At 50.1% G+C, this 25,091-nt stretch overlaps 1 protein-coding gene across 6 annotated transcripts in view; it reads right to left on the bottom strand.

The window, feature by feature from the left end:
• LIMS2 (LIM zinc finger domain containing 2) overlaps positions 1-24,709 on the bottom strand; it is a 44,063-nt gene extending 19,354 nt beyond the window's left edge. Inside the window, exon 1 of one of the 6 annotated variants that reach the window (XM_019969028.2) lies at positions 24,565-24,709. Coding sequence is in view for 2 of the 6 variants with exons in the window: in XM_019969015.2 (XP_019824574.1) it covers positions 3,387-3,472 (86 nt within the window). In the remaining 4 variants the exon portion in view is untranslated. The other 5 variants (XM_019969022.2, XM_019969045.2, XM_019969064.2 and 2 more) reach the window with 5 other exon arrangements.
• Between the last annotated feature and the right edge of the window lie 382 nt (positions 24,710-25,091).

The following is a 25,091-nucleotide window of genomic DNA, read 5'->3' as shown; positions in this document are numbered from 1 at the left end:
AGAGGAGCCCTCATGGCAGGCAAAGGGCCAGAATGCTCTTCAGCAAGCCCTGTCAGGCAAGCAGACCTCCGCCTGCCCTCAGGCATCCCTGGGGGACCAAAGCCACCTCCCATGTCCACATTAAGGCCAAAGGGGTGAGGAAGCAGGACAGACGCAGGAGGGGTTGGGCAGAGCCCAAGTAGACAGGGAGGCTCTGCACGCAGCGGCCACCACCTTCCTTTCCGGCTCACTGCTGGTCACCATGTAGAGGAACAGACAGGACAGGGACTGATCACCCAGGCCCTCAGGAGCTGGGCTGGACTCTCAACACAGGCACAGTTTCCTGTCCCAAGGTCACCGTGAACCTGGAGGCCTTGTCCTCCCAAAACACACACCCAAGGTAGCTGGGAGGAAGTTCCAATGCCTGGCCATGAACAAGACCTTGGCGGGTCTTGGAGAAATCAGAAATCAACAGGAAATCCTGTGACTCTGGGCCTGGAATTCCCCACCCAAAGAACCCAGAAAATGCAGCCAAAACACGTATTCAAGTCCAGCCCCAGGCTTTCAGATTGTTCCAGACGTCTGGACCCTGACCGAGTGAGCGTGCAGCAGGCCCATTGTCAGTTTGCCCCTACAGAGCCCCAGCCTTACCCCAGGGCAGACAGCATCTCCACGTGATGGCCACAGCAGCTGGCCCCTAAGAGAGCGGCTGGCTCTGCACTCTGCCTGGGTCCAGCTCCCTGGCTGGGGCCCTAGGAGGCTCAGATCAACAATTTTGCCATCTGTCCCCTACACGCCTCTCAGGTAGGTGGGGCATGGGGGAGACCACCTACCTCCCGCCCCGCTGGTGGCCCCAACCCAAGTCTTGGTCAGTAGCACCCCCAATGGCACTTCCATGTCTGCATCCCCATGGTCCTTGCTTGGGAACACAGTACTCCAACCCACTGACCAAAGACGGGGGATGGACAGACAAGCCCATGTGCCCGATAACTGGATCACAGCCCCATAAGAGACGATGCCAGCTGCAGGAGGCAGCCGCTCCAGGCTCAACTTCTTGTGTTTAAGGCCTGACAGCTCTAGCCACCAGTTGTGCCCCTGGAGAAAGGTACCAGCTCCCTGGGGCCTCGTTTCCTCATCCGCAAGGAGGTGGCCAGAGGAGCAGGAACTGCCACTCAGAACTGAAGTAAAGAACTTGCTGCCTACAGCAGACAGCACGCGGAGCACAGGGCCAGACAGGCCAAGCGCTGGATAAAAGAGCTGTTGTTTCCAGCAGCCCAGGGACCTCCCGCCCAGCCCAGCAGTGCTCCCTGCAAGACGGCAAAGGGGGGAGGCAGGGATTCCATGTCCTCCTTCACATTCTGCCCGAGAACAGGGAGCGCAGTCTGCCCAGTTAACATCAGGGAGACACCACCGCCCCACCAGCACCTAGAAGCCAAACCCCATTGCTGGGGGTGGGGGGCGGGGGGCGGGCGTGGAGACTCACCCACAGATGTGCACACTGCCTGAGACGAGCTGGGGCAGCCAGTGGGGCCAGAGGTAGGTGGTCACCCCACCCTGTCCCCCTCTCCAACCCTCCCCAGCATCCCCAAATACTCTGTCTTGATACCCAACATAAAAGAATTTGATGCAAGACATCTGGAGCTCTAGCCTGGGGTGTGGTGGGTGGGGTCCTTTCTGAGCCAGGTCCTCATGAGGGGAGGTTGCTGGTTTCAGATAGGGAAACTGACCTACCAAGAGGGTCAGAAACCTGCTGAGGTCACACGGGATTGGATCTGTGCTCTCTTGTCCCCTCAGCTCCTGGTGGCATCACGCAGGCACGACCATGCAAAACTGTTTTTCCTACAACCTCAGACCAACCTCCATTGCAGCCTCCCACCCACCCAACCCTGGAAAGCCAGCTAAAGGGCCTGGGCACAGGCAGGGCCAGCCATAGGGGACTTTCCACACTCAAGGGTGAGTCAGTGTTGGTGAGGCCAGGTCACAAGCCAGAAGCTCAAGGCAATAGGAAGTTGAGTTTAGCCTATGAACATGCATGCGTGCGTGCGTGTGGGGGACATTCCTGATGCCTGATCCTCACTATCAGCCCTGTCCTCCTTGCATCTAGACCAAGTTCTTGTGCTGCATTCATACCGTGAAACCAGCCTCCACACGGGCCTCTGGCCCATCAGTGCCCTGTCACCCACTCCTTGCCCCATGGCTCCCTCCACTCACATCTAGGGTCATCCGGAGACCAACCGGTGAGGGTTCCTGTTCACTCAGGGAAGTCACTTGGCCTCCCAAGCCCCGAGTCCCCCACCGGAGCAGTGGGCTTATCCAGTTCCTGCCCTGGTGTGGCCCCTGCTGAGGAACCTGCAACACTGGTGCGGATACAAGTCCAGCTGCAACAGGTATCCCACGGGTGCCTCTCTGCAGCCTCTGCTCTCCACTCCCCACATGACAGCCTCTTGCTTGCTGCGTTCATACTCCCAGACATCTTTGCGGGCTCACTCCCCTCCCAGGCACCCACCACGGTGCTCTGTGGTCACCGCTGAGCATCAGCCTCTAAACCTCCTCTTCTCCCCAGGTCCTCCAGGCACCTCACCTCTATGACTGCTGCTCTGTCTCATCCCTGAATCCCTACCCCTTCCTCCCAACCTTCATGTCCTCCCCCACACTCTGCCCCCACACCCCCAGGGTTCCCACCTGCTACTTTGATGCAAAAGACAACAAACCCACAGCTCCCACTGCTCTCTTGCCCCAATTTCTAGCAGATCTTTCCATCCAGATGGCCCCTGAGATGCTGCAAATGCAAGGAGTCCAGGATCCCCTCCCCCAGCCCCCACTCGGAGGGCTCCACTATCTATGTGCCCTTCAGACTCTCTCCACGCCAGATTAACTCATCCTCAGAGACACCTTGAGGTCCATTCTGAGCCCCAGAGGCTCCTCCTCCCAGTCCCAAAGGAAGCATTCATCATTGGTCTACCCCAGCAGTTCTCCCCAGGATAGAGCAGTTCAGGCTTTTGAGTCAGTCCAGCCTGGCTTCAATTCACCGCTTAGCCCCCTTTATAGATGAGTGATGTCCGGCAGGTTCCTTGACCGCTCAGTTCCATCCGCTAGAAAGCGGCCAAAAAGTTCCGAGGAGCCTGAAAGCGGTAGTGGCGGTTACTTCGACAACTTATCTGAGCGCCCCATGCTCAGCGCCCTGCCCAAGAGTGCTGATCCCAGATCAGTAACCCCGGCTGGATGAAGCCGCGCCTTGCCTCCACTCTGGCCGCCAAGCCAGGCGCTGCCCCCACGCCCCGGGCTGCGGGCAGCCGGGCGGCCGCCGCCGTCGGAAGGGCCAGGCAGGGTGTCCGAGGAAAGGCCCGCGGCCGCTGCTTTCCGGCCATTGTCCCCCGCGCCCCTGCCCTGCCCCCCGGGCCACCTACCCTGGCGCCGCGGGCGGCGGGCTCTGCCGGTGCTGGCGCCGCCGGTACAGCCCCGACGCGGCGAGCGCGCCCAGCCGGGTGGCCATGGCACGGGCCTCCCTCCCTCCTGCCGCCCGCTCCGCCGGGTCGAGGGACCCCAGGCTCGGAGGGCGGGTGCTGCCACGGGCAGCCACCAACGACCGGACACCGGGGCCCGGACGCCCGGCTTGCAGGAGGGGGCTCCCTCGGCACCCACCCGTCTGCACCGGAGCTCACGTTACGCACTGCGATCTCCAAAGGGCAGCGGAGTCAACTCCAAATAGAAAGGATATTGTTCCCGCCGCGGGGGCAGCGCAGTGAAAGCTGAGGCTAGCAGGATTGGGTCCCGGCTGGGGAGGAGACGCGCTGGGAAGATCCCAACGAGCACAGAGGTGAGTCCACAGTGGCAGGGCAGGCTGCCTAGAGATCCCGGGCTGCCAGGAGCCTCCGAGGAAATCCTAAGCCCCCTGAACACCCTGAGGATGGTATGTCCTCCTTTGAGGAGGGCAGTATGGACCTGAGCCAGATTACGAATCCTGCAGTCAAGAAGCTGATGAGGGATTCACACACGTGCCCACTTTCTGCCTTGGTCTCTTCCCTGAGAAAGTGCAGCCACCTAGGAGACCCAGGGAGACCCAGGAGACCCAGCTTCCCTGGTAGCTCAGCTGGCAAGGAATCTGCCTGCAACGCAGAAGACCCCAGTTCAATTCCTGGATCAGAAAGATGCCCTGGAGAAGGGATGGGCTACTTACTCCAGTGTTCTTGGGCTTCCCTGGTGGATCAGACAGTAAAGAATCTGCCTGCCATGCGGCAGACCTGGATTGGATCCCTGGGTTGGGAAGATCCCCTGGAGGAGGGCATGGCAACCCACTCCAGTATTCTTGCCTGGGAAATCCCTGGGACAGAGGAGCCTGGTGGGCTACAATCCATGGTCGCAGAGTTGGTCATGACTGTACTAAGTACAGCACAGGAGACCCAGACCAGGGCAGCCCAGTCCCTGGACCTGGCCAACAAATAACCATCCACTCCAAAAGAAGTTCACACGGTCAAAACCTGGAGGGCATGCAGTCCCCCAGCTCTTCATGGAGAGCAGAAGCAGCAGGTTCTGATGGAAGACCCCCATGGTTTCCATGCATTTTTATATAAAGGTATTTATTGGTGGGGCTACTGTGATCTATGTGCAAACACCCATGACCAGCATCTGAACTGTGGCCACTGATGGCCAAGGAAGAACCACGATCAGCATTTAATAAGGATCCACAGCACTCACAGAAATCTATCACATTGATTCCATTTCCCTGAAAAACCTCTCTAGTGAGGTCAGAAAGCATGAGCAGTATCTTCCCCTGCCTTCCATCATTCCAGACAGCAAGGTCTTCTGACACTGGGAAAGGAGGAAACTTTAGAGGGGATCAATCAGCACTCAGATGCTGGGCCTACACATCAAAGAACGAACATCGCCCAATAAATTCAAACTCGAGGAAGTAAGTGCTCCTTAACCGCTCTGGGAGTCAACCCCCAAACATAGCCAGGTGACTACAAGCACCGTGTGCAGTACAGTTTGTCAATACACCTTGATTCCAAAGGTATCAAGTACTGATCAATTCAATAAATATTTTCTTAAAGGTGGCACCAGGGGCTAAAAGGGCATAGAGAAGCTGAGCCTGGAGCCGACAACTAGAAGGATCACCTCCTGCCTTCTGATTTAGAGCTGAATGCTTAAGAAAGCTAGGGTATAGAGTTTTCCTAGGGCAGCTTCAAGTTGATGGCCCAGGGCCTAGGCCCCTCTTACCAGCCTCCATTCAACCTGACCCATATGGAAATTCTGATCTCTAGAACCCAGAGCTCTCAGCCAGAGTCAGAGTCACGTTTAATGAGGGAACGCGTCCACAATGGTGGATAGACCTGGGAGGGAGGCTATAGCCACAACTGTTTTGCACATCACCATTTTAAATGAAGTTCAAGTCCAAGATTACCAAACACTGATTGATTCAACAAATATTTACTGTAAAAGGGGCACCACAGGCTAGAAATTGAGAGAAAGTTAGTGACTGATTGAGTCCAAATCCCAAATCTCTGCATAGCCTTGTTTTCCCATTCTGCAGCCTCTCTTGCAGGGTGAGGCTGCCAGTCATGCAGGCCTCCCTGTCTAGCATTCTGGCTCCAGAGAACACAGTTGCAAAAACACAGCAAAAATGATGTCAGCAAAAATGGCAGAATAAGGACCTCTGAAAGTCTGTCCTTCCGTAAAAGCAATGAAGGATTTCCTTGGTAGCTTAGCAATAAAGAATCCGCTGGCCAATGCAGGGGACATGGGTTCAATCCCTGGATCAAGATGATACCCTGGGGAAGGAAATGGCAACCCACTCCAGTATCCTTGTCTGGGAAATCCCGTGGACAGAGGAGCCTGGCAGGCTACAGTCCATGGGGTCGCAAAGTGTCAGACACAACTTAGGGACTAAACAACAACCACAAAAGCAGTGAAAAAACTAGCACAAACTGTCAAGAGTCCCCTTTGTCAGAACTCTATAAATTAACCAAAGACTTGCAGTAAGCAGACAGCAAGAAAAACAGCTGAGAGGACATATGCATGATCAAAAGGTACATGAAAATATGCTCAATATATTATAATCATAATCGTTAAGAAAATGCAAGTCAAAACCTCAATGAGATATCGCCTCTCACCTGTCAGAAAGGCTATTACCAAGAAGACAAGAAATAACAAGTATTGGTGAGGATGTGGGGAAAAGGAACCTTTGCATACTGTTCAAAGGAATGTAAATTGATGCAGCCACCATGGAAACAGTATAGAGTTTCCTCAAAAAAATTTAAAAATAGAACTACAATATGATCCAGCAATTCCACTTCTGGGTATTTATCTGAAGGAAACAAAAACACTCATTAGAAAAGATATACACACCCCTAAGTTCATTGCAGCATTATTTACAAAAGCCAAGGTATAGAAAGAACCTAAAGTGTTTATTGATGGATGAATGGATAAAGAAGATGTGGTATACAAATGAAATGGAATACTATTTGGCCATAAAAAAGAACAAAAGGGACTTGCCTGGTGGAAGTGGTTAAGAATCCACCTGCCAACACAGGGAGCACGGGTTTGATCCCTGGTCCAGGAGGATTGCGCATTCTGTAGAGTAACTAAGCCTGTGTGCCACAACTACTGAGGCAGTGCTCTGCAGCTTGCAAGCCACACCCGCTGAGCCCTTGAGCTGCAGCCACTGAGTCCGTGTGCTGCAACCACTGAGGCCCCTGTGCCTAGAACCCATGCTCTGCAACAAGAAGCCACCACAATAAGAAGCCTGCACACCGCAATGAAGAGTGCCCCTCTCTCCCCAAAACTAGAGAAAGCCCTCGAGCAGCGGTGAAGACTCAGTGCAGCAAAAAAAAAAAAAGAATGAAATCTTGCCATATGCTACAATGTGGATGAAACTTGAGGGCATATGCTAAGTGAAATAAGTCAGAGAAAGAAAAATACTGCATGATCACACTTATGTGTGGAATTTTATTTATTCTTACATGTGGAATTTTAGAAACAAAAGCCCAGGTCAGATACAGAGAATAGTTTGATGGCTACCAGAGGTGGGGGATGGGAAGTGGCCAAAATGGGTGAAGGGAATCAACAGTACAAAATTCCATTTATCAGATAAATAAGTCATGGGGATGTAATGTATAGCAGGGTGACTATAGTTAATAATACTGTATTTCATATTTGAAAGTTGCTAAGAGAATAAATCTTAAAAGTTCTCATCACAAGGAAAAAAATTTTTATAATTATGGTGTCAGGTGTTAACTAGACTTACTGTGTGATCATTTCACAATATATACAAACATCAAATCATTATATTGCACATTTTCTAAAATTAATATTATATCTCAATAAAAATACATAAGCTAAAAAATAACTGGGAGAAAAAATAAAAAAATAATAACTGGGAGGGAATAAAAGCAAAAAAAAAAAAAAAGCTGAATCTTCATAAGAACACTTTTATGGTATTTTAATTTATCTTAGTACCTTAATCCCCAATTCCTAACTCCATAGCTGCCTAGAAAAGTAACTGCCGACATTCCCAGTAATGGGGGAGAAGAGGGCTGAAATTCTTTCAAGGCTTCATTCCCAAAGAATGACCTGGTCTTCCCTTGAAGATCACACTTGAAGGCTTTTCTTCATGTGACCTCAGTCATATCAACCCAGGGCTGAAAGCCTCTCCTAGGGAGAGTTTTTCAAATATATTACTATCAAAACTACCTATGATGTCATTGTCACAGACAATGGATAACAGTTGGGCAAACAGATGACTAACTTAAACAAGCTTAAAAGGAAAAACCAAGGAATTAGATGTGCTTAGGAGCTCTGAAAAGAACTGACATATCTCTGGGAAACTAGAAGGCCATGCACATGCCCAGGGCTGTGTGTATGCTCAGGAAAGACCTTAGAAGGTCCTAAGCTTTCACTTCTGACAGATCCTTTTAGCTCCATACAGCAGGAAATGAGGACTAGGGCAGAGTTGTAAAATGCCAGGTTGAATGTTGAAAACGTGCCCAAAAATACATTCAGAGCCTTCTGTAAAAGCTGGGAGACACTGATTTTGTCAACTACAAATTTTGGCATTTGCCATCGGCACTTGCCATCTACTTCTACAAGGGTTAAATCAGGTGCTGCTGTATCTGCTAACTTTTAATACTCTCTGAAAGGAGATCAGGATGGAGAGCAGAAGTGAGGCACTCTGTGCTCTGAGAAAAACTGGTAGAACAGGTATTATAGTTACATATCTTCTCATATCGAGAAAAGCACTAAAATCCTTCATGGTGACGGCAGTTCCTCATGACTAGCAGAAACCCTTTGCCCTCCCCCCCAAAAAAAGTGCTTAATTGCACGTGTTATCCTGTCACCAAAATCCTAAGTATACTGACCTTCCCCCCTACCCCACTGAGAGCAGCGTCTCAGAGCTATCTGAAATGCTGTCTCCCGGGGTATAGCCCACACTTTGACCCAGATAAAACTTAACTCACAACTCGCACATTGTGCATTTTTTTAAGTCAACAGTTTCAGGCATTCAAAAATATCTCTATCCAAGGACTTCCATAGTAGTCCAGTGGCTGAGACTCCAAGCTTCCTATGCAGGGATGCAGGGGACTCAGGTTCAACCCCTGGTCAGGGAACTAAGATCCCACAGGCCATGCAGCATGGTTGAAGAAAAAAAAAAAGAAAATCTCTGTCCAGTCATTAGCTGGCCACTAAACTAATCAGGCAGAGACTGCAGTGGCCACAAATGACAGAGATACAGACTTTACAGAGTAAGTTCAGGAAAGTTACTAAACAAACAAATCATAAGCAGCACCAACAGAACCAGGGGATTAGGGAGAATCTGGTTTCCAAAGCTGCCACAGCACATTATTTTATTTGAGAAGTTCCGTTCTCAGCAAAAGTTAAAATACATGCAAAAAAACAACAACAAAAAATGACCTAGACACAGGGGGAAAAAAGAAAAGCAATGAGTAGAAAGGAAGCCCTGAGGAAGCCCAGATGTTAGACTTACTAGACAGACTTCAAATCAGCTAATTTAAATATGTTCAAAGAACTAAAGGAAGCCAGGTCTAAAAACCTAAAGAAAAGCATGAAAATGATGCATTATCAAATGTAGAATATCAATTGATAGAAATGATAAAATGGAACCAAATAGAAATCCTAGAGTTAAAAGGAAATACCAAAGAGATTTCTTCAGGATGAAATGAAAGGACGCTGGACAACAATTCGAATCTACATGAAGAAACTAAGAGCAGTAACGCTAACCATAAGATAAATATAAAAGACAATACAAATGTATTTTTTGCTTGTAAACCTTTTTTCCCATTTGGCTTAAATATGACTGCATAATGACATAATTTAACACAAAAGAAGGCAATGGTGTAGGAAGTGAGAAACAAAAAAAGACATGATATATAGAAAAAAATAGCAAAGTGGCAGATGTAAACCCCAGTTATCAGTAATTACATTAACTAAATGGATTAAACCAGTCAATCCTAAAGGAAATCAGTCCTGAATATTCACTGGAAGGACTGATGCTGAAGCTGAAGCTCCAATAGTACTTTGGCCACCTGATGCAAAGAACTGACACATCGAAAAAGACCCTGATACTGGGAAAGACTGAAGGCAGGAGGAGAAGGGGACGACAGAGGATGGGGTGGTTGGATGGCATCACTGACTCGATGGACATGAGTTTGAGCAAGCTCCGGGAGTTTGTGATGGACAGGGAAGCCTGGCGTGCTGCAGTCCATGGGGTCACGAAGAGTGAGACATGACTGAGCGACTGAACTGAATTGAAATGTATTAAACTTTCCAATCAGAAAGTTTTTTAACTTTCTTTAAATGAATATTTTAAAGGTGATCCAATTATATGCTTTCTCCAAGAGACTCACTTTACATTCAAAACCACAAAAAGATGGAAAGTAAGAGAATGTCAAAGATATACTATACAAACTGCAACCAAAAGAAGACAGGAATGGCTATGTGTGCATGCTAAGTTGCTTCAGTAGTGTCTGACTCTTTGTGACCCCATGGACTGTAGCCCATCAGGCTCCTCTGTCCATGGGATCAAATAGCATCAAAAGGAAAAAATACTTAGAAATAAATTTAACCAAAGAAGTGTAAGCCTTAGGTGGCACAGTGGTAAAGAATCTGCCTGCCAATGCAGGAGGCGCATGATACGTGGGTTCACTCTCTGGGTCATGAAGATTCCCTGGAGTAGGAAAAAGCAACACACTCTGGTATTCTGGCCTGGAAGATTCCATGGACAGAGGATGCTAGCCCATGAGGTTGCAAAGAGTCAGACATGACTGAGCCTGCACACATGTTATATATACTGATAACTACACAACATTGTTGAAAGAAATTAAAGAATACCTAAAGAAACAGAAAGACATCCCCTGTTCATGGATTATAAAACCTAACATCGTTAAGACAGCAATATTTCCCCCTCCCACACATGACCTATGGATTCAACACAATCCCTATCAAAATTCCAACTGCCTTTTTAATAGAAATGGACAAGGTAATCCTAAAATCCACATGGAAATAAACACAAGGAACTCAGAATAGTTATTGAAAACAACTTGAAGAACAAAACCAGAGGACTCACGTTTTCCAATTTCCTAACTTACTACTGAGTTACAGTAATCAAAACAGTAAGGTACTGGCATAAGGACAGACAGATACATCAACTGAATGGATTGAGAATTCAGAAATAATCCCACACATCCATGGTTGACTGATTCTTAAAATTTATTTATTTATTTTAATTGGAGGCTAATTACTTTACAATATTGTAGTGGTTTTTGCCATACATTGACATGAATCAGCCATGGGTGTACATGTGTTCCCCCATCCTGCAACCCCCTCCCATCTCCCTGCCCATCCCATCCCCCAGGGTTGTCCCAGTGCACCGGCTTTGAGTGCCTGGTTTCATGCATCAAACTTGGACTGGTGATCTATTTCACATATGGTAATGTGCATGTGTCAATGCAATCTTCTCAAATCCTACCCTCGCCTTCTCCCACAGAGTCCAAAAGTCTGTTCTTTATGTCTGTGTCTCTTTTGCTGTCTCACAAATAGAGTCATCGTTATCTTTCTAAATTCCATATATATGTGTTAATATACTGTATTGGTGTTTTCCTTTCTGACTTACTTTGCTCTGTATAATAGGCTCCAGTTTCATCCACCTCATTATAACTGATTCAAATGTGTTATTTTTAATAGCTGGGTAATATTCATTGTGTATATGTACCACAGCTTTCTTATCCATTCATCTGCTGATGGACATCTAGGTTGCTTCCGTGTCCTGGCTATTGTAAACAGTGCTGTGATGAACATTGGGGTACAGGTATCTCTTTCAATTCTGGTTTCCTCAGTGTATATGCCCAGGTGTGGGATTGCTGGGTCATATGACAATTCTATTTCCAGTTTTTTAAGGAATCTCCACAGTGTTCTTCATAGTGGCTGTACTAGTTTGCATTCCCACCAACAGTGTAAGAGGGTTCCCTTTTCTACACACCCTCTCCAGCATTTATTGTTTGTAGACTTTTTGATAGCAGCCATTCTGACCAGCGTGAGATGATACCTTATTGTGGTTTTGATTTGCATTTCTCTGATAATGAGTGATGTTGAGCATCTTTTCATGTGTTTGTTAGCCATCTGTATGTCTTCTTTGGAGAAACGTCTGCTTAGTTCTTTGGCCCACTTTTTTTATCGGGTCGTTTATTTTTCCGGTATTGAACTGCATGAGCTGCTTGTATATTTTTGAGATTAATTCTTGGTCAGTTGCTTCGTTTGCTATTGTTGCCTCCCATTCTTAAAGCTGCCTTTTCACCTTGCTTAGAGTTTCCTCCGTTGTGCAAAAGCTTTTAAGTTTAATTAGGTCCCATTTGTTTATTTTTGCTTTTATTTCCATTACTCTGGAAAGTGGGTCATAGAGAATCCTGCGGTGATTTATGTCACAGAGTGTTTTGCCTATGTTTTCCTCTACGAGTTTTATAGTTTCTGGCCTTACATTTAGATCTTTAATCCATTTTGAGTTTATTTTTGTGTATGGTGTTAGAAAGTGTTCTAGTTTCATTCTTTTACAGGTGGTTGACCAGTTTTCCCAGCATCACTTGTTAAAGAGATTGTCTTTTCTCCATTGTATATTCTTGCCTCCTTTGTCAAAGATAAGGTGTCCATAGGTGTGTGGATTTATCTCTGGGCTTTCTATTTTGTTCCATTGATCTATATTTCTGTCTTTGTGTCAGTACCATACTATCTAGATGACTGTAGCTTTGTAGTATAGTCTGAAGTCAGGCAGGTTGATTCCTCCAGTTCCATTCTTCTTTCTCAATTGCTTTGGCTATTCGAGGTTTTTTGGTATTTCCATACAAATTGTGAAATTATTTGTTCTAGTTCTGTGAAAAATACCATTGGTAACTTGATAGGGGTTGCATTGAATCTATAGACTGCTTTGGGTAGTATACTCATTTTCACTATATTGATTCTTCCAATCCATGAACGTGGTATATTTCTCCATCTATTTGTGTCATCTTTGAATTCTTTCATCAGTGTTTTATAGTTTTCTATATATAGGTCTTTTGTTTCTTTAGGTAGATTTATTCCTATTTTATTATTTTCATTGCAATGGTGAATGGAATTGTTTCCTTAATTTCTCTTTCTGTTTTCTCATTGTTAGTGTGGAAGAATTCAAGGGATTTCTGTGTGTTAATTTTATATCCTGCAACTTTACTATATTCATCAATTAGCTCTAGTGATCAGTGGTGGTGTCTTTAGGGTTTTCTATGTAGAGGATCATGTCATCTGCAAACAGTGAGAGTTTTACTTTTTCTTTTCCAATCTGGATTCCTTTTGTTTTTTTTTTCTTCTCTGATTGCTGTGGGTAAAATTTCCAAAAATATGTTGAATAGTAGTGGTGAGAGAACCCTTGTTTTGTGTCTGACTTTAGGGGAAATGCTTTCAAGTTTTCACCATTGAGGATAATGTTTGCTCTGGGTTTATCATATATGGCTTTTATTATGGGTCAACTGACTTTTGACAAGCCTGCCAAGACAATTCAATGATAAAAGAATAGTCTTGTCAACAAATGATGCTAGAACCACTGAATAGTCACATGCAAAAGGATGATTTTACATGTTTCAATGCCATTCTCCCAAATCTTCCCACCCTCTCCCTCTCCCACAGAGTCCATAAGACTGTTCTATACATCATGTATGAAACGAGATGCCAGTCCAGGTTTGATGCACAATACTGGATGCTTGGGGCTAGTGCACTGGGACGACCCAGAGGGAGGGTATGGGGAGGGAGGAGGGAGGAGGGTTCAGGATGGGGAACACATGTATACCTGTGGCGGATTCATTTTGATATTTGGCAAAACTAATACAATTATGTAAAGTTTAAAAATAAAATAAAATTAAAAATTAAAAAAAAAAAAGGATGATTTTAAACCTCCACTTCAGGTCATATATAAAAACTGACTCATATATAGAAACTGACTCAGGTACTGAAAATTGAAATATTAAAGAGTTAACACGAAAAACTCCAGGGGAAAAAAAAAAAACATATGTGTAAATATTTATAAATTAGGTATGTTTCCTAGATATGACACCAAAAAACTCAAGCCATCAAAAATAAATAAATAGGGACTTTCTGGTTAATCATCTGCCTTGCAACATGGGGGTGCAGTCCCATCCCTGGTAGGGGAAGTAAGACCCCACAAGCTGCAGAGAAAGTAAGCCCATGTGCCACAACTGGAGAGCTCACACACAGCAACAAAAGACCCTGCAGCTGCAGCTCAGACTCTAGGCACAAAGAAATAAGTAGAACTTCACCAAAGTTTAGAACTTCTGTGTATTTAAGGACACTACCAGGAAAGTGAAGACAACCTACAGCAGAAAATATTTGCAAATTATATATCTGATAAATATCTAGTATCCAGAATAATGAACTCTTACAATCCAGCAATAAAAAGAACACAATCTTAAAACAGGCACAGAATTTGAGTAGACATTTCTCCAGATAAGATCAACAAGCAGCCAATAAGCTCCTGAAAAAGTGTCCAAGATCACAGGTCACTAGGGAAATAAAAGTCAAAACCATAATGTGGTGTCACTTTACACCTACAAAAACAGATAACGGTAAGTGGAGAAAACGGAACCCTCAGACATTCTTGATGTGAATGTAAAATTGATGCAGTTACTTGGAATACAGCTTGGCAATTCCTCAGTTTAACATAAAGTTATTATAGGACCCCCAAATTCCACTCCTAGGTATATTCTCCAGATAGTAGACAATATATGTAGGAATATTCACAGCAGCACTTATTCATAAGAGCCAAAAGTGGAAACGAAATTTCCACCACAGATGAATATACAGATAAAATGTGGTTTATCCATATAAGGGCATATTATTTGGTCAAAAAAGGAACAAAGTACTGATTCATACAACAATATAAATGCACCTTGAAAACATTATGCCAAATGAAAGAAGCTAGGCAGAAAAAAAAAAAAAGAGGCCACATAATGTATGGCTCCATTTATATGAAATGTCCAGAACAGGCAAACCTGTAGAGACAGAAAGCAGACTAGTGATTGCCAGGGGCTGGGGGAAGAAGGGATTAGCTGCAAATGGGTTTCTTTTGGGGGTGATGAAAATATTCAGAATTGGTGGTGATGGTTGCATAACCTGGTAAATATACTATAAACCACTGACCTGCACACTCTGATAGTGAATTTCATGGCATGGGATTCATATCTCAAATGTTAAAGCAGCACACACATAGTGAAGAATGCAACTATGCTGCTTACTAAGAGACAAGAGCCCCAGAAGCAGCACGAAGCTGGGAGGCGGGGTTGCTATCTCTTTCTGGGCGGTGAGTGCCATCCCCAGGGCAGCCAGCGATACCACCACAGCCTCTCTGCCAGAGCCAGTTTCACTGGGGGACTGAAGACAACTCGCCCAGATCCTCTGGCATGGCTGAGATGAATGATAATTTCATCAGGACATTCTGAGTGATTGTATTTTCTTACGGTGCATGTATGTTTGGTTTTATATACACGCATATGAGACATCTCATCTTAGTGAGATACAGTCATCTCACGTGAGCGTCTCATTAAGATCATCTTATCAGGTCATCTCGAATAAACAGTCATCATCCAAAATCTAGAAGATCTGAATAAACAGAACAAGAAGGACTGTTCAGGTGCCTCCCTCTGCTCCCCTCCCTTCCTCCCCCACCCCCCGGCAGAAATGAAGCCCTAAGGATGGTTTAAGTGTGACCCTACGTAGTAGATGGAAGCAGAGAGCGGACGTGTGGCTGGAGAGGTAGGTCAACCGCTGTGCAGGGAGAGCCCAGGCCCTCCTCAAGCAATAGGCCAGCTCACAAGTGCCGAGTCCTCAGTTTTCAGGAATTCTGGGAACTGGTTCACATCACCTTGGTAGCTTGAAGTGAGCCCAACACCTCTTGAAGTAAGAGGTGTTACAGCATGGAACTGCGCACACCCTATAGATCAGGCCCCATGGCACTCCCCTGGCCAGCCAGAGAGGGGAGTCTCCACCAGAAGAAGAAAAGGGAGGAGGTGAGGGCCATGGGTGGGGCCCAGTCTGGGGCTCAGGGCCCAGCTGCACATCCCCTGTCACCTGCTTCACACTTTGCTTAAACCCTTGAGTCCATCACAGCCCCATGTGCTGTCCCAGGGCCTCTGGCTGCCACCCTAGCTGCTCCTTGGCAAGCTCCTCTGCTGAGGGAGTCACTGGGCATATTCCTGAGGAGGGTGGGGAGCATCTGGGAGCACTGAGGGGGTGTGGTGGACAGGGTGAGGGGGCTGGTAGGTGTGAGGACAGGGATCCAGCAGCCCCACTCTGCACTGGGCCAAGGATGGGGCCTGGCTGTGAGCTGGCGGCCTCTGTGGGTGTCGGTCATGTGGTGGGTGGGCCTCCCCTCCAACAGGCCAAGCCACTGAGTCACAGCTGTGTGCATGGTGCCCCAGGCTCCCTCTGGAGGACAGCCGCTGACAGGTCAGCTCCCTGGGCAGGGGAGGTAACCCGCCCAAGGTTGGAAAACGTTGATGTCAAAGGTCCCTTCAGCTGGGACAAAGACACGGTGTTTTTAAGTCCAGAGTTCTCGGGGCTGCAGCCAGGGCTGAGCCTCTTCCCACAGCATGGAGGCTCCCTAAATAACCACGCCCATGTCCCAGGCCTCATTCACTCTTCTGGCCTAGCTCAGCCCTCTCCTGGGCTACAGGCCCTCATGTCCAGTTTCAGGGTTTCCCCTGAGACTTACCACCGCTCTCCAAATGCTTCATGGCCCAAACTAGCTCTGTGTCCACTCCCACACCTGCCACCACAAACTGGGCACCTGCCCTGGGTCCAGACTCCACCTCCCAGGTCTCCTGAATCGCTCTCCTCTTCTCTTGCCCCATGGCTGCCAAGGAGAGGCTTCATCACTGCTTGCCACCTGGCTGGTCTCCTTCCCTGTCTCTTCCTCAGCAGCCCCTTTCCTAACAGTACTCAGAGGAGTAGTTCCAAAGTGCCCAGCCATGCATGGCACTCCAGGTCACTTCAGCGGCTCCCCCACTGACCTCCCTCTTGTCTCACCTGCTTGGAGGGCTGGGGCTTTACACTGTTGCCAGGGAGAGCCCAGAAGGTGCAGGAGGTGTACAAGGAGAGGGTAATTTCCAAAAATCAGTCTGGTCTGGGCAGCAAGGGATAATGTGGGGAAAACCAGCATCCAGCTGTGAGAACTGCCCTGGCATCTCATGGGGGTAGTGGATGTGTAGAGGGCACAGTGGCATGAAACAGAATGAAAAGGAAACTCCACAGCTTCTGGGACAGGAAAAACCTCACCCACCCCAAAGGCTGGGTCGGACGTCCATTCCTCTGCCAGGCTGGCCCCTATGCCTGCATGTGGAAGGGAGATCAGCCGCTCCTGGCATGGATGCCACATGTGGTAGGCCAACTTCAAAGGAGGATGGGAGCATGGGCTCACAGACCACTCCCAGCTTGTGAAAAAGAAAAGAGCAGAAGAATACACAAGAAAAGAAGAAAACCACCAAAATGTTACTGAGGGCTTTTCTGAAGAGTGGAACCACAGGCTATTTTCTTTCTTTCTTTATGTTAACGTTTCTGTTACCTCTTTGTTTCTGGGTTTTTCCTAGTGAGGGAGTGAAAGTATTAGTTGCTCAGTTGTGTCCAACTCTTTGCAACCTCAGTGGATTGTAGCTTGCCAGGCTCCTCTGTCCAGGGAATTCTTCAGGCAGGAGTGCTGGAGTGGGTAGCCATTCCCTTCTCCAGGGGATCTTCCTGACCCAGGGATAGAACCCAGATCTCCCACATTGCAGGCAGATTCTTTACTAACTCCCTAACTCTCTAAGATAAGCAGTTTTACTTTTAACCCAACTCAGAGTTCTCCAAGGCTCACTCCAGTCCCTGTGTCATTTGATGACTAGCATCTTTTGGGCTCAGGGTGCCCACTGGAGCCGGGCAGCAGCTGGAGCAGGTTGGCCCCTGTTCCCACCCTGGCCTGCATTCCCAGCTTCTCCTGCGGCGCTATCCTCTGGCCAACCTGATACCCCCCTCTCCCCGGAAGACCCCCGGGGTTCAGGGGGGAAAGAGTTCCTGCTGAGGGAACAGAGGTGCATCTGGTTTCTGCCTCTCCCCACCCCAGAGCATCAGAGCTGAAGCTACTATAGACGCTGACATCCTGCAGCTCGGCCTTACACGATCTCCGCTCTGCCTGGAAAACCACCTGTCACGCATCCCAGCCCCACACCAACACCCATCTGTCGCTGCTCCTAATTCTGTCCCTGTTCTCTCCCCCTTTTCTTCCTCGGGAGCTTAGAGGGTGGGGAGTGAGGTAGCCGGCAGGGGTGCCCTGCGAGGGACAGGAAGGCAAGAGCACACTAGGAGGGGTGAGCACTGGGAGCGGGTTTTGTCGGCAGACCTGGGCTGCGGTGGGAGGTCTGGGAAGTGGGCAGTAAACTGCATGTGAAGCACAGGACTCCCCAGTAACAGGATCTGTGCTGGCTCCTGGGACTGCCCTAGGACTCCAGGCCATAGCCTTCATAGCGATCTGTGTGACCCTGAAGGCTGGGTGACTGTCCTGCACATCGCCTAGGTTTTGGGGCCACCACTCTGCCCTCTGTGGCTGCTCCCCATTTCTGAGTACTGCCTCTCCAAGCTCCTTTCCCCAGCAAAGCCACGGGGTCCCCTCTAGCCTCCAGCCCCAAGTCAAGGGGTCATAAAGAAGAGCATCCTCCTCCCAGGGCTTGGCTGGAAGGGGGCCTGTGGGCCTCAGAGACCAGCCCCTCCCACCCCTGAGTCATGCACTTGTACCCAGCCAGGTTCCAGAAAGGGTTGTGGGGGCCAGCACTGGCCAGACACTGGTGGCCATGTGACTGGCCTGGTGAGTCACTTGGCCTATGGGGCGTCAGTCATCTCATCTGTGAAATGGCCACAAGGGATATAAAAGTGGAAACCGGGCCAGGCCTGGGGGAGTTTCTGGGGTTCAACCCATCCCTGTGCAGCCTGTGTTGGGGGCAGGTCTGGCTAGGTCCCCAGACCGACCGTTTACCATTTTTACCACCCCATCTTACAGAGCAGGAAACAGAAGGCTCCAGAGGTGACCTGTCACCAGGGTCACCCAGCGAGGGGACAGGGAAGCCGGCGGGAGCCGACCGCCTGGATTTTGACGCCGTGCCTTTCAGTTGATAGTGACCTTGAGCAAGTCCCTGGCCCCTCGGAGCGCTAGTTCTCGGGAGCAGAGGGCGGGTGTGGTAATGGCTCCGTCGTCCGGGACAGCACAGACCGTTCACCTGCCGCTGCCCTGGGCCGGCCAGAGGGCTGGACACGCGGGAGCGGGGCAGGCGCCCCTGACTTGACCAGCGCTGCCACCCGGGGAGGGGCCTGGTGAGGCCGGGGTGCCCGCAGGGGTCTGGGCTGGCCGGGGTCCTGCCCCGCAGCCCCGCCCAGCCTGGCGCCCCAGGCGCCCCCGCCCGGGCCCACGGCGCCCACCGCCCAGGGGCGCGGGGAGGGGCAGTTACCTTCCCGTCATGGTGGCTGCGCACGCCGAACCCGGGCCGCCTCGGGACCCCTGAGCCGCCGCCGCCGCCGCTCGCGGAGCGCCCGCCGGCAGGTCCGCGCCCGGAGCGAGGAGACGCCCAAAAAAGGCCGGAGCCGCTCCGCCCGCCCGGCCCCGCCCCGCCCAGCCGGGCGAGCCGGAGGTGGGGGCTCGCTCTGAAGGGCAGGGTGGGGTGGGCCCGCCGCGCCCAGGAGGTGGGGGTGCGGGAGGCGGGGGGGGGGCGGTGGGCACAGCGCGCCGGAGGGCAAGGAGGGGGCGCGCGCCACCCTCGCAGCCTCGCCTCTGGGGACACCCGAACACGGCCTGCGGAGCGCGCGGGTCACGTCCTCCCCGCCGGCTTCGCTCGCCACCTCCCGGATTCCGGGCATAGCTTTCCTTTAAAAGGGAGTGAAGTTATAATAAACACGAACGAGCCCCCTTGCCCCGCTGGGGCGCCCCGCCCGGAGCTTCCCCCGCCCCGGCTGTCCCAGGCTGCCCTGGAACGCGAACACGTGCGGGGGAAGGAGCAACGGGGACAGATGCTGAAGCCACCTCCTCGCTGGCCCCCAACCCCGAGGCCCCGCTGCGGCCCCGGGCAGGAGAAGGGGCCACCTTCACGCTTTAATTCTGCAGACAGACGTATCTGGACACCGACTCCCTCCCCGGGCACTGGGGACTCCCAGTCCACGGAGTCCCGCTTCCAGGAAAGTCAAGGTCGAGGGGCGCCCCCTTTGAGTCAGGAGCCTGATTCTGCATACTTACAGGCCAGTGCCCTCCCCCGGAGATACCCAAGTCATCCGAGTCTGTGAGCCGCCCCCTAACCTAGCAGAAGTTACTCTATAAAGATGAACCAAACGCCAGAAGTTGAGGAGGAGAACCAAGGAAAGCTAGAGGGGAGTCATTAAACTGACCTGGAGAAATATAAAAATTTAGGGAACATATTCTGAATAAAAATGTTAAATAAACAAAACCTTTACTCCACCTAAAGGCAGAAATTTCTAGCGAGGCAGTGGAGTGTAGCTCATAATTCAAGGCAGCCCAAATACCAAGGCTGGAATAAAACTGAGCAGCCTGGTCTGTTAAACCAACTGAACATTGCCTTACTTCTTGGAAACAGACAAAAACTATCTAGAAATGGCCATGCGAAGTAGCAACTCACAAATAAACAGTGGAATTCAGAGCGATGAATTGATAGTAACGTGCAGCATTATACCTGCAGAGCAAGCTTGGGAAAGGCACCTGTTCCTAAGTAGCTGATATCTTGAAACTATTGTGGTTTGCAGTTCTTTTTGCAAATGTGTCTTGGCTGATTCTGATTAACTGCAATTTGATGATTAAGTGGAAAGTATGGATGCTTTCTTGGGTCATCCGCCTGTTGATATAGAAATACTTTTCATAATTGCCAACACAGAGATGCAAATATGTTGGAGGTTGTGCACCAGCAATGGACTGGATGCTTAATCAAATATTGGGGTTTTGTGGGAACCAAAGGGGATGAAAAGTAGAGAGCAGAACACCAAAGGGACCTGCTCCCTACCTGGGGATCCCATGCCTGCCCTCCAGCCTTCTAGCCCCCTTTTGTATGGTCACTGAGCAGGGGGGGATCTACCTGTGGCCAAACCAGAGCTCTCTGCTGCTCACCTGTCACGCAGAGTGCCTCTTCCCTGGGCCTGGGCAAACTCAGCAAGAGCTGGGTGGCGACTGTGCCATCATTCAGAGGTGGAGCCTCAAGGAGCTGTCTGCCAGTCTCCTACAGAGCTGCTACAGGTCAGATTTGCAGGAAAGAGTTGGCAGTTGCTTGGCAGTGGTTATTCAGATGTTCAATCACTCATCACCCCTTCATTCAAGACCATATTTATGGTCAAACCATATTTATGGTTTATGAGCACTGGGGGGTCAGCTGTGAACAAGAGGACCTGGGCCAGGTTCACACTGAGTTTAGCTGGCATGTGGGACAAACTGCAAACAAATAAATACGATTTCAGTCAGGAACAGTACTGCAAAGAAGAGGCAGTGTACAGGGCCGCTTTAGAGTGGAGAGGCAAGTGGTGATGACGACTGAATGAGGAAAAAAGTTAGCAAGTGCAGGGACCCTGAGGTCAGAAAGAAGGTGATAGGAGAACACGAGGGCAGGGCATGGAAATAAGGGAGAGGGCAGGGCCAGGGCACAGGCGCGGAGTCTGAGCGCCGGACACAACACTCTTTGACACCAACGTGAGTGAATCTCCAGACATTACTCGGAAAGAAGCCTTAAGCAAAAGAGGCCTGCTCCGTTATTTGAAGCTCCCTGAGGTAGCCACCATCCTGAATTTTTTCCACAGCTGACTAGTTTTTCTGCTCTAGTCAGTCGTTCACTGGAGTCTGACTCTGCAACCCCGTGGACTCAGGCTGCCAAGCTTCTCTGTTGATGGAATTCTCCAGGAAAGAATACTAGAGTTGGTTGCCATTTCCTTCTCCAGGGATCTTCTCCATCCAGGAATTGAACCCACCTCACCAGGGAAGCCCGAGTATCTGAGCATTCGTGGTAAAATTCTTTGAGCTTTGCTGAATGCTTGACTGGGGTGTTTGTGGCGGGCGTGGATGTGATTTCTTTTAGAGTCCAGATGACTGACAGGTTTTCTTTCTCTCCTGCTCGTTGGCCATGTGGCAGGACAGCTGGGGCAGGTCAGATGAGGGGTATGTAACACTGAAGAGCCTTTTGGGCATCCCAGGGAAGGTAGTAGGGGAGTGGGTGCCCTGAACCTGGAACTCAGCAAGGTCCCATCTCTGCAAAGATGTGGACGGTTTTGTGCAGATAGGGTTTCAACCCTGGGGCTCATGTCACTGAAGGTGTCTGTGCTGAGTCAGAAGCCCTCTAAGGATGAGAGGTCAGGGGTCCCAGTGAGGGAGGGAAGCCAGGGTGTGGAGGTGGGGTGAGGTGTCACAGAAGCCCAGAGAGCACGACCACTCTCTGCTCCCTGTGCAAGCTGCTTCAGGTGCAGGTCAGGGAGGGACCTGGGTTTGGTGTCAGGAGGAGACCCATGGGAGTGAGGGGACAAGCTGGAAGGATAAGGCATGCTTGTGTTCGAAGTCACTTCAGTCATGTCTGTCTGACTTTTTGCAACCCTATGGACCGTAGCCCTTCAGGGTCCTCTGTCTACGGGAGTATTCTGCAGGCAAGAATACTGGAGAGGGTTGCCATGCCCTCCTCCAGGAGATCTTCCTGACCCAGGGATTGAACCTGTATCTCTTACGTCTCCTGCATTGGCAGGCAGGTTCTTTACCACTAGCGCCACCTGGGTAAGGCAGAGCCCTGCAGTGCCCTCTCCCACGGTCCTGTGGTCCTGCAGACAGCGCTCCCTGGGGTGGGGAACACAGCACCCGATGGGGGCAATGGAGATGGCAGAGAACTTTATAACTGCTTGGAGAAATCCTGCTCTAAAGAGAGCAGAGAAGTGGGCAGTTGTCATGTGAGGGAGGGAGGAGGAAAGGGTGCAGTTTGGAGGCTGGGGTTTGACAGGGAGAGAGCTGCTGACACTCAGAAGTGAGGATTGAATCACCCACTGCATGTGATGATTCAGAGCAGGACAGATGAGGCTCTGAGATGTCAGAGGTCAAGGCTGGGCCACAAAGCAAGCAGTGGACGACGTGACAGCTGTCCTAGAAGAGACTGGGAGGTGCAAGGTCCCTCTAGGTGCAGGCCCCATGCCCTCTGGGTCTCAGGTTCTCTGTGAGCAACCCCTTCCCAGGGGATTTCCTTGGCTGCCCCACACCACTCTCTCACTCCCCACTCCAGCACGCTGCCACAGCTGAGCTAACTCAGTTCCCTGGAGGTCCCACGGCAGGAGGAGAGGGAGGCGGTCATGGGGTCCAAAGGAGGGGTTGGGCCTCCCTGGACCTGCATGGCTATGGCAGCAGCAGTGAGAACTGGGGCCTCCAGTTGCCTTGAGCAAACGGCCTTTTCCCCAGAGCCACGTGGGGCTGTGGTGTGGGTGGAGGAGGAGGAGGTCTCAGGTCCCTCTCAGGAGCAAAGTGCCTTCCCAGCAGGCAGGACCAGTATCATGCCTAGTTAATAATGGCCAATGTGATGTGAGTGCCCCAGGGGCTCCCCCTCCCTGTAACTGGTCTGGGCACTTCCCTCTCAGGGTGTTGGGGATGGTCCAACACTGAGCCTCGTAGAGTAGGGATACATAACTCAAATCAGCCAGCTGCTTCGAGCCTGAAGTTTGTTCCGAAGAGGCCTGTGAGAATCCCTGGGGAAGGGCGGGGAAGCACCTGGCCTGTTCCAGCGGGAGCCTCTCCCCAGGCAGAGAAACAAACAGTGAGCGGCACACCCGCCTCCGTGCACCCACACACACCAGGACAGCTGTCATTTTAACAAACATGTTTTTCTATTTTAAATATTTCTTTTTGGCTGTGCCACGCGGCAAGCCGGGTCTTAGTTTCCCCGCCAGAGATCAAACCCACACCTTCTGAAGTGGAAGTATGGAGTTCTGACTGTAGGGAATCCCTAAGTTTTTCTATTTTAAAATGTGAGCATGCCCTCAGAACACAGCGTCTGACCGGCACAAAATGTACTTACTTCTTGGACCATGCAGAACTCAGTGAAAGAAGCTGGTGGTATCATAACCCACTAATTCTTTTAACACTTGTAGAAAAACAAAGTTGTTATTTAGTCGCTAAGTCATGTCCAACTCTTCTGTGACCCCCCATAGACCAGGCTCCTCTGTCCATGGAATTTTCCAGGCAAGAATACTGGAATAGGTTGCCATTTCCTTCTCCAGGGGATCTTCCCCACCCAGGGGATCTTTCCGACCCAGGGCTCAAACCCACATCTCTTACGTCTCCTGGAGTGGCAGAGCAGATTCTTTACCACTGAGACCCAGAGATGTTTTTCAATGTAAAGAGAACACAGGACCCTTATTCAGATCTTGTTTACTCAGGGGTGGAGCTGAGCCCAGGAGCTTTACCGCTCATGGCTCTGCTTCCTTTCCAAAGACTGCCTGCCTTGAACTTTGAAGAGAGAAATGTATTTCACTCTTACCTTAGCTCTGGGACAGACTTCACTCAACTCCCAGGTTTGGACCAAGAGTGGTCGAGTTTGGACCCAGAATGCCTCTAGCTGGCATGCAGCAATGCCACATTTTTGCACCTCAAAGCGTCCTGGCCTCAGTTACCCAACAAGAAACCACCTGTGCACAGTGACCACAGAGTTCTTCATCAGCCTCCCCTGCTTCCAAAAGCACCTTTCTTCCGCACGATAAGGTTCACATTGCTTCCCCTTTCTCATGAGGACAGCCAACCATTAACCCTTCCATTGGAGCATCTCCAGCCTGTGTCTACAACAGAGATCAGCTGCTCCCCACCCTCACCCCCAACCTGTCCAGACTTGCAGGAGGCCCAGCATCCAGCCAGGATGAGCTAGGCATTCCCACTGCAGCTGGTCCTTTATCCCAACAGTAGCATGACCACTTAGAAGCCGTAAAGAGAATGTCAGAGAGAACCAGGCTGGGCCCCATGCACATCTCGAGAGCAACAAGCACCACTCAGTGGGCACTATGAAATGTCTCTACCTCAGAGGGCTGAGTTGCCCCTCGGCCTCCTCCTGCTGCTCCCTGCCCCGAGTGGAGTGCTGCTAGTCACTTCTTTGGGGAAGAGCAGCTGCTCGGCCCTCTTGGCACAGCCACATGGAGAAGCCTGGGCAGCGGCTGGGAGTGTCCGGCCACCACCAGGTACCCAGGCATTTTGGCCCATCTCTCCCTGGACAGGAGGCTGGGCTAGAGCTGGAGGCGGAGCCAGAGGCACTTTGTGGGGCCAGAGAGGATGGAGGAAGCCAAGGAAGGAAGGGCCGGCCTCCCTGGGGAGGTGCCTGCTGGGCGGGCCATTGAAGGCCAGGAGCCAGGAGCTAGGGTTGCAGGACAAAGGGAGCAACAGCTGCCCTCTGAAATCAGAGGAGCCAGCAAAGGTACAGCAGCCAGAGTGGCCTCCACGTGCAGCCACTAAACCAAGCGTTCGCTAAATGGGGTTAATGAGCCCCTGGGAAGCCTGACGCTTAGAGCAGGCACACACCCTAAAGCTGCCCCCTACGAGGACATGAGAG

This window comes from Bos indicus, chromosome 2 (assembly GCF_029378745.1).
Source record: "Bos indicus isolate NIAB-ARS_2022 breed Sahiwal x Tharparkar chromosome 2, NIAB-ARS_B.indTharparkar_mat_pri_1.0, whole genome shotgun sequence".
NCBI classification, from domain to species: Eukaryota; Metazoa; Chordata; class Mammalia; order Artiodactyla; family Bovidae; genus Bos; species Bos indicus.
This window is presented reverse-complemented; position numbering and strand designations above follow the sequence as displayed.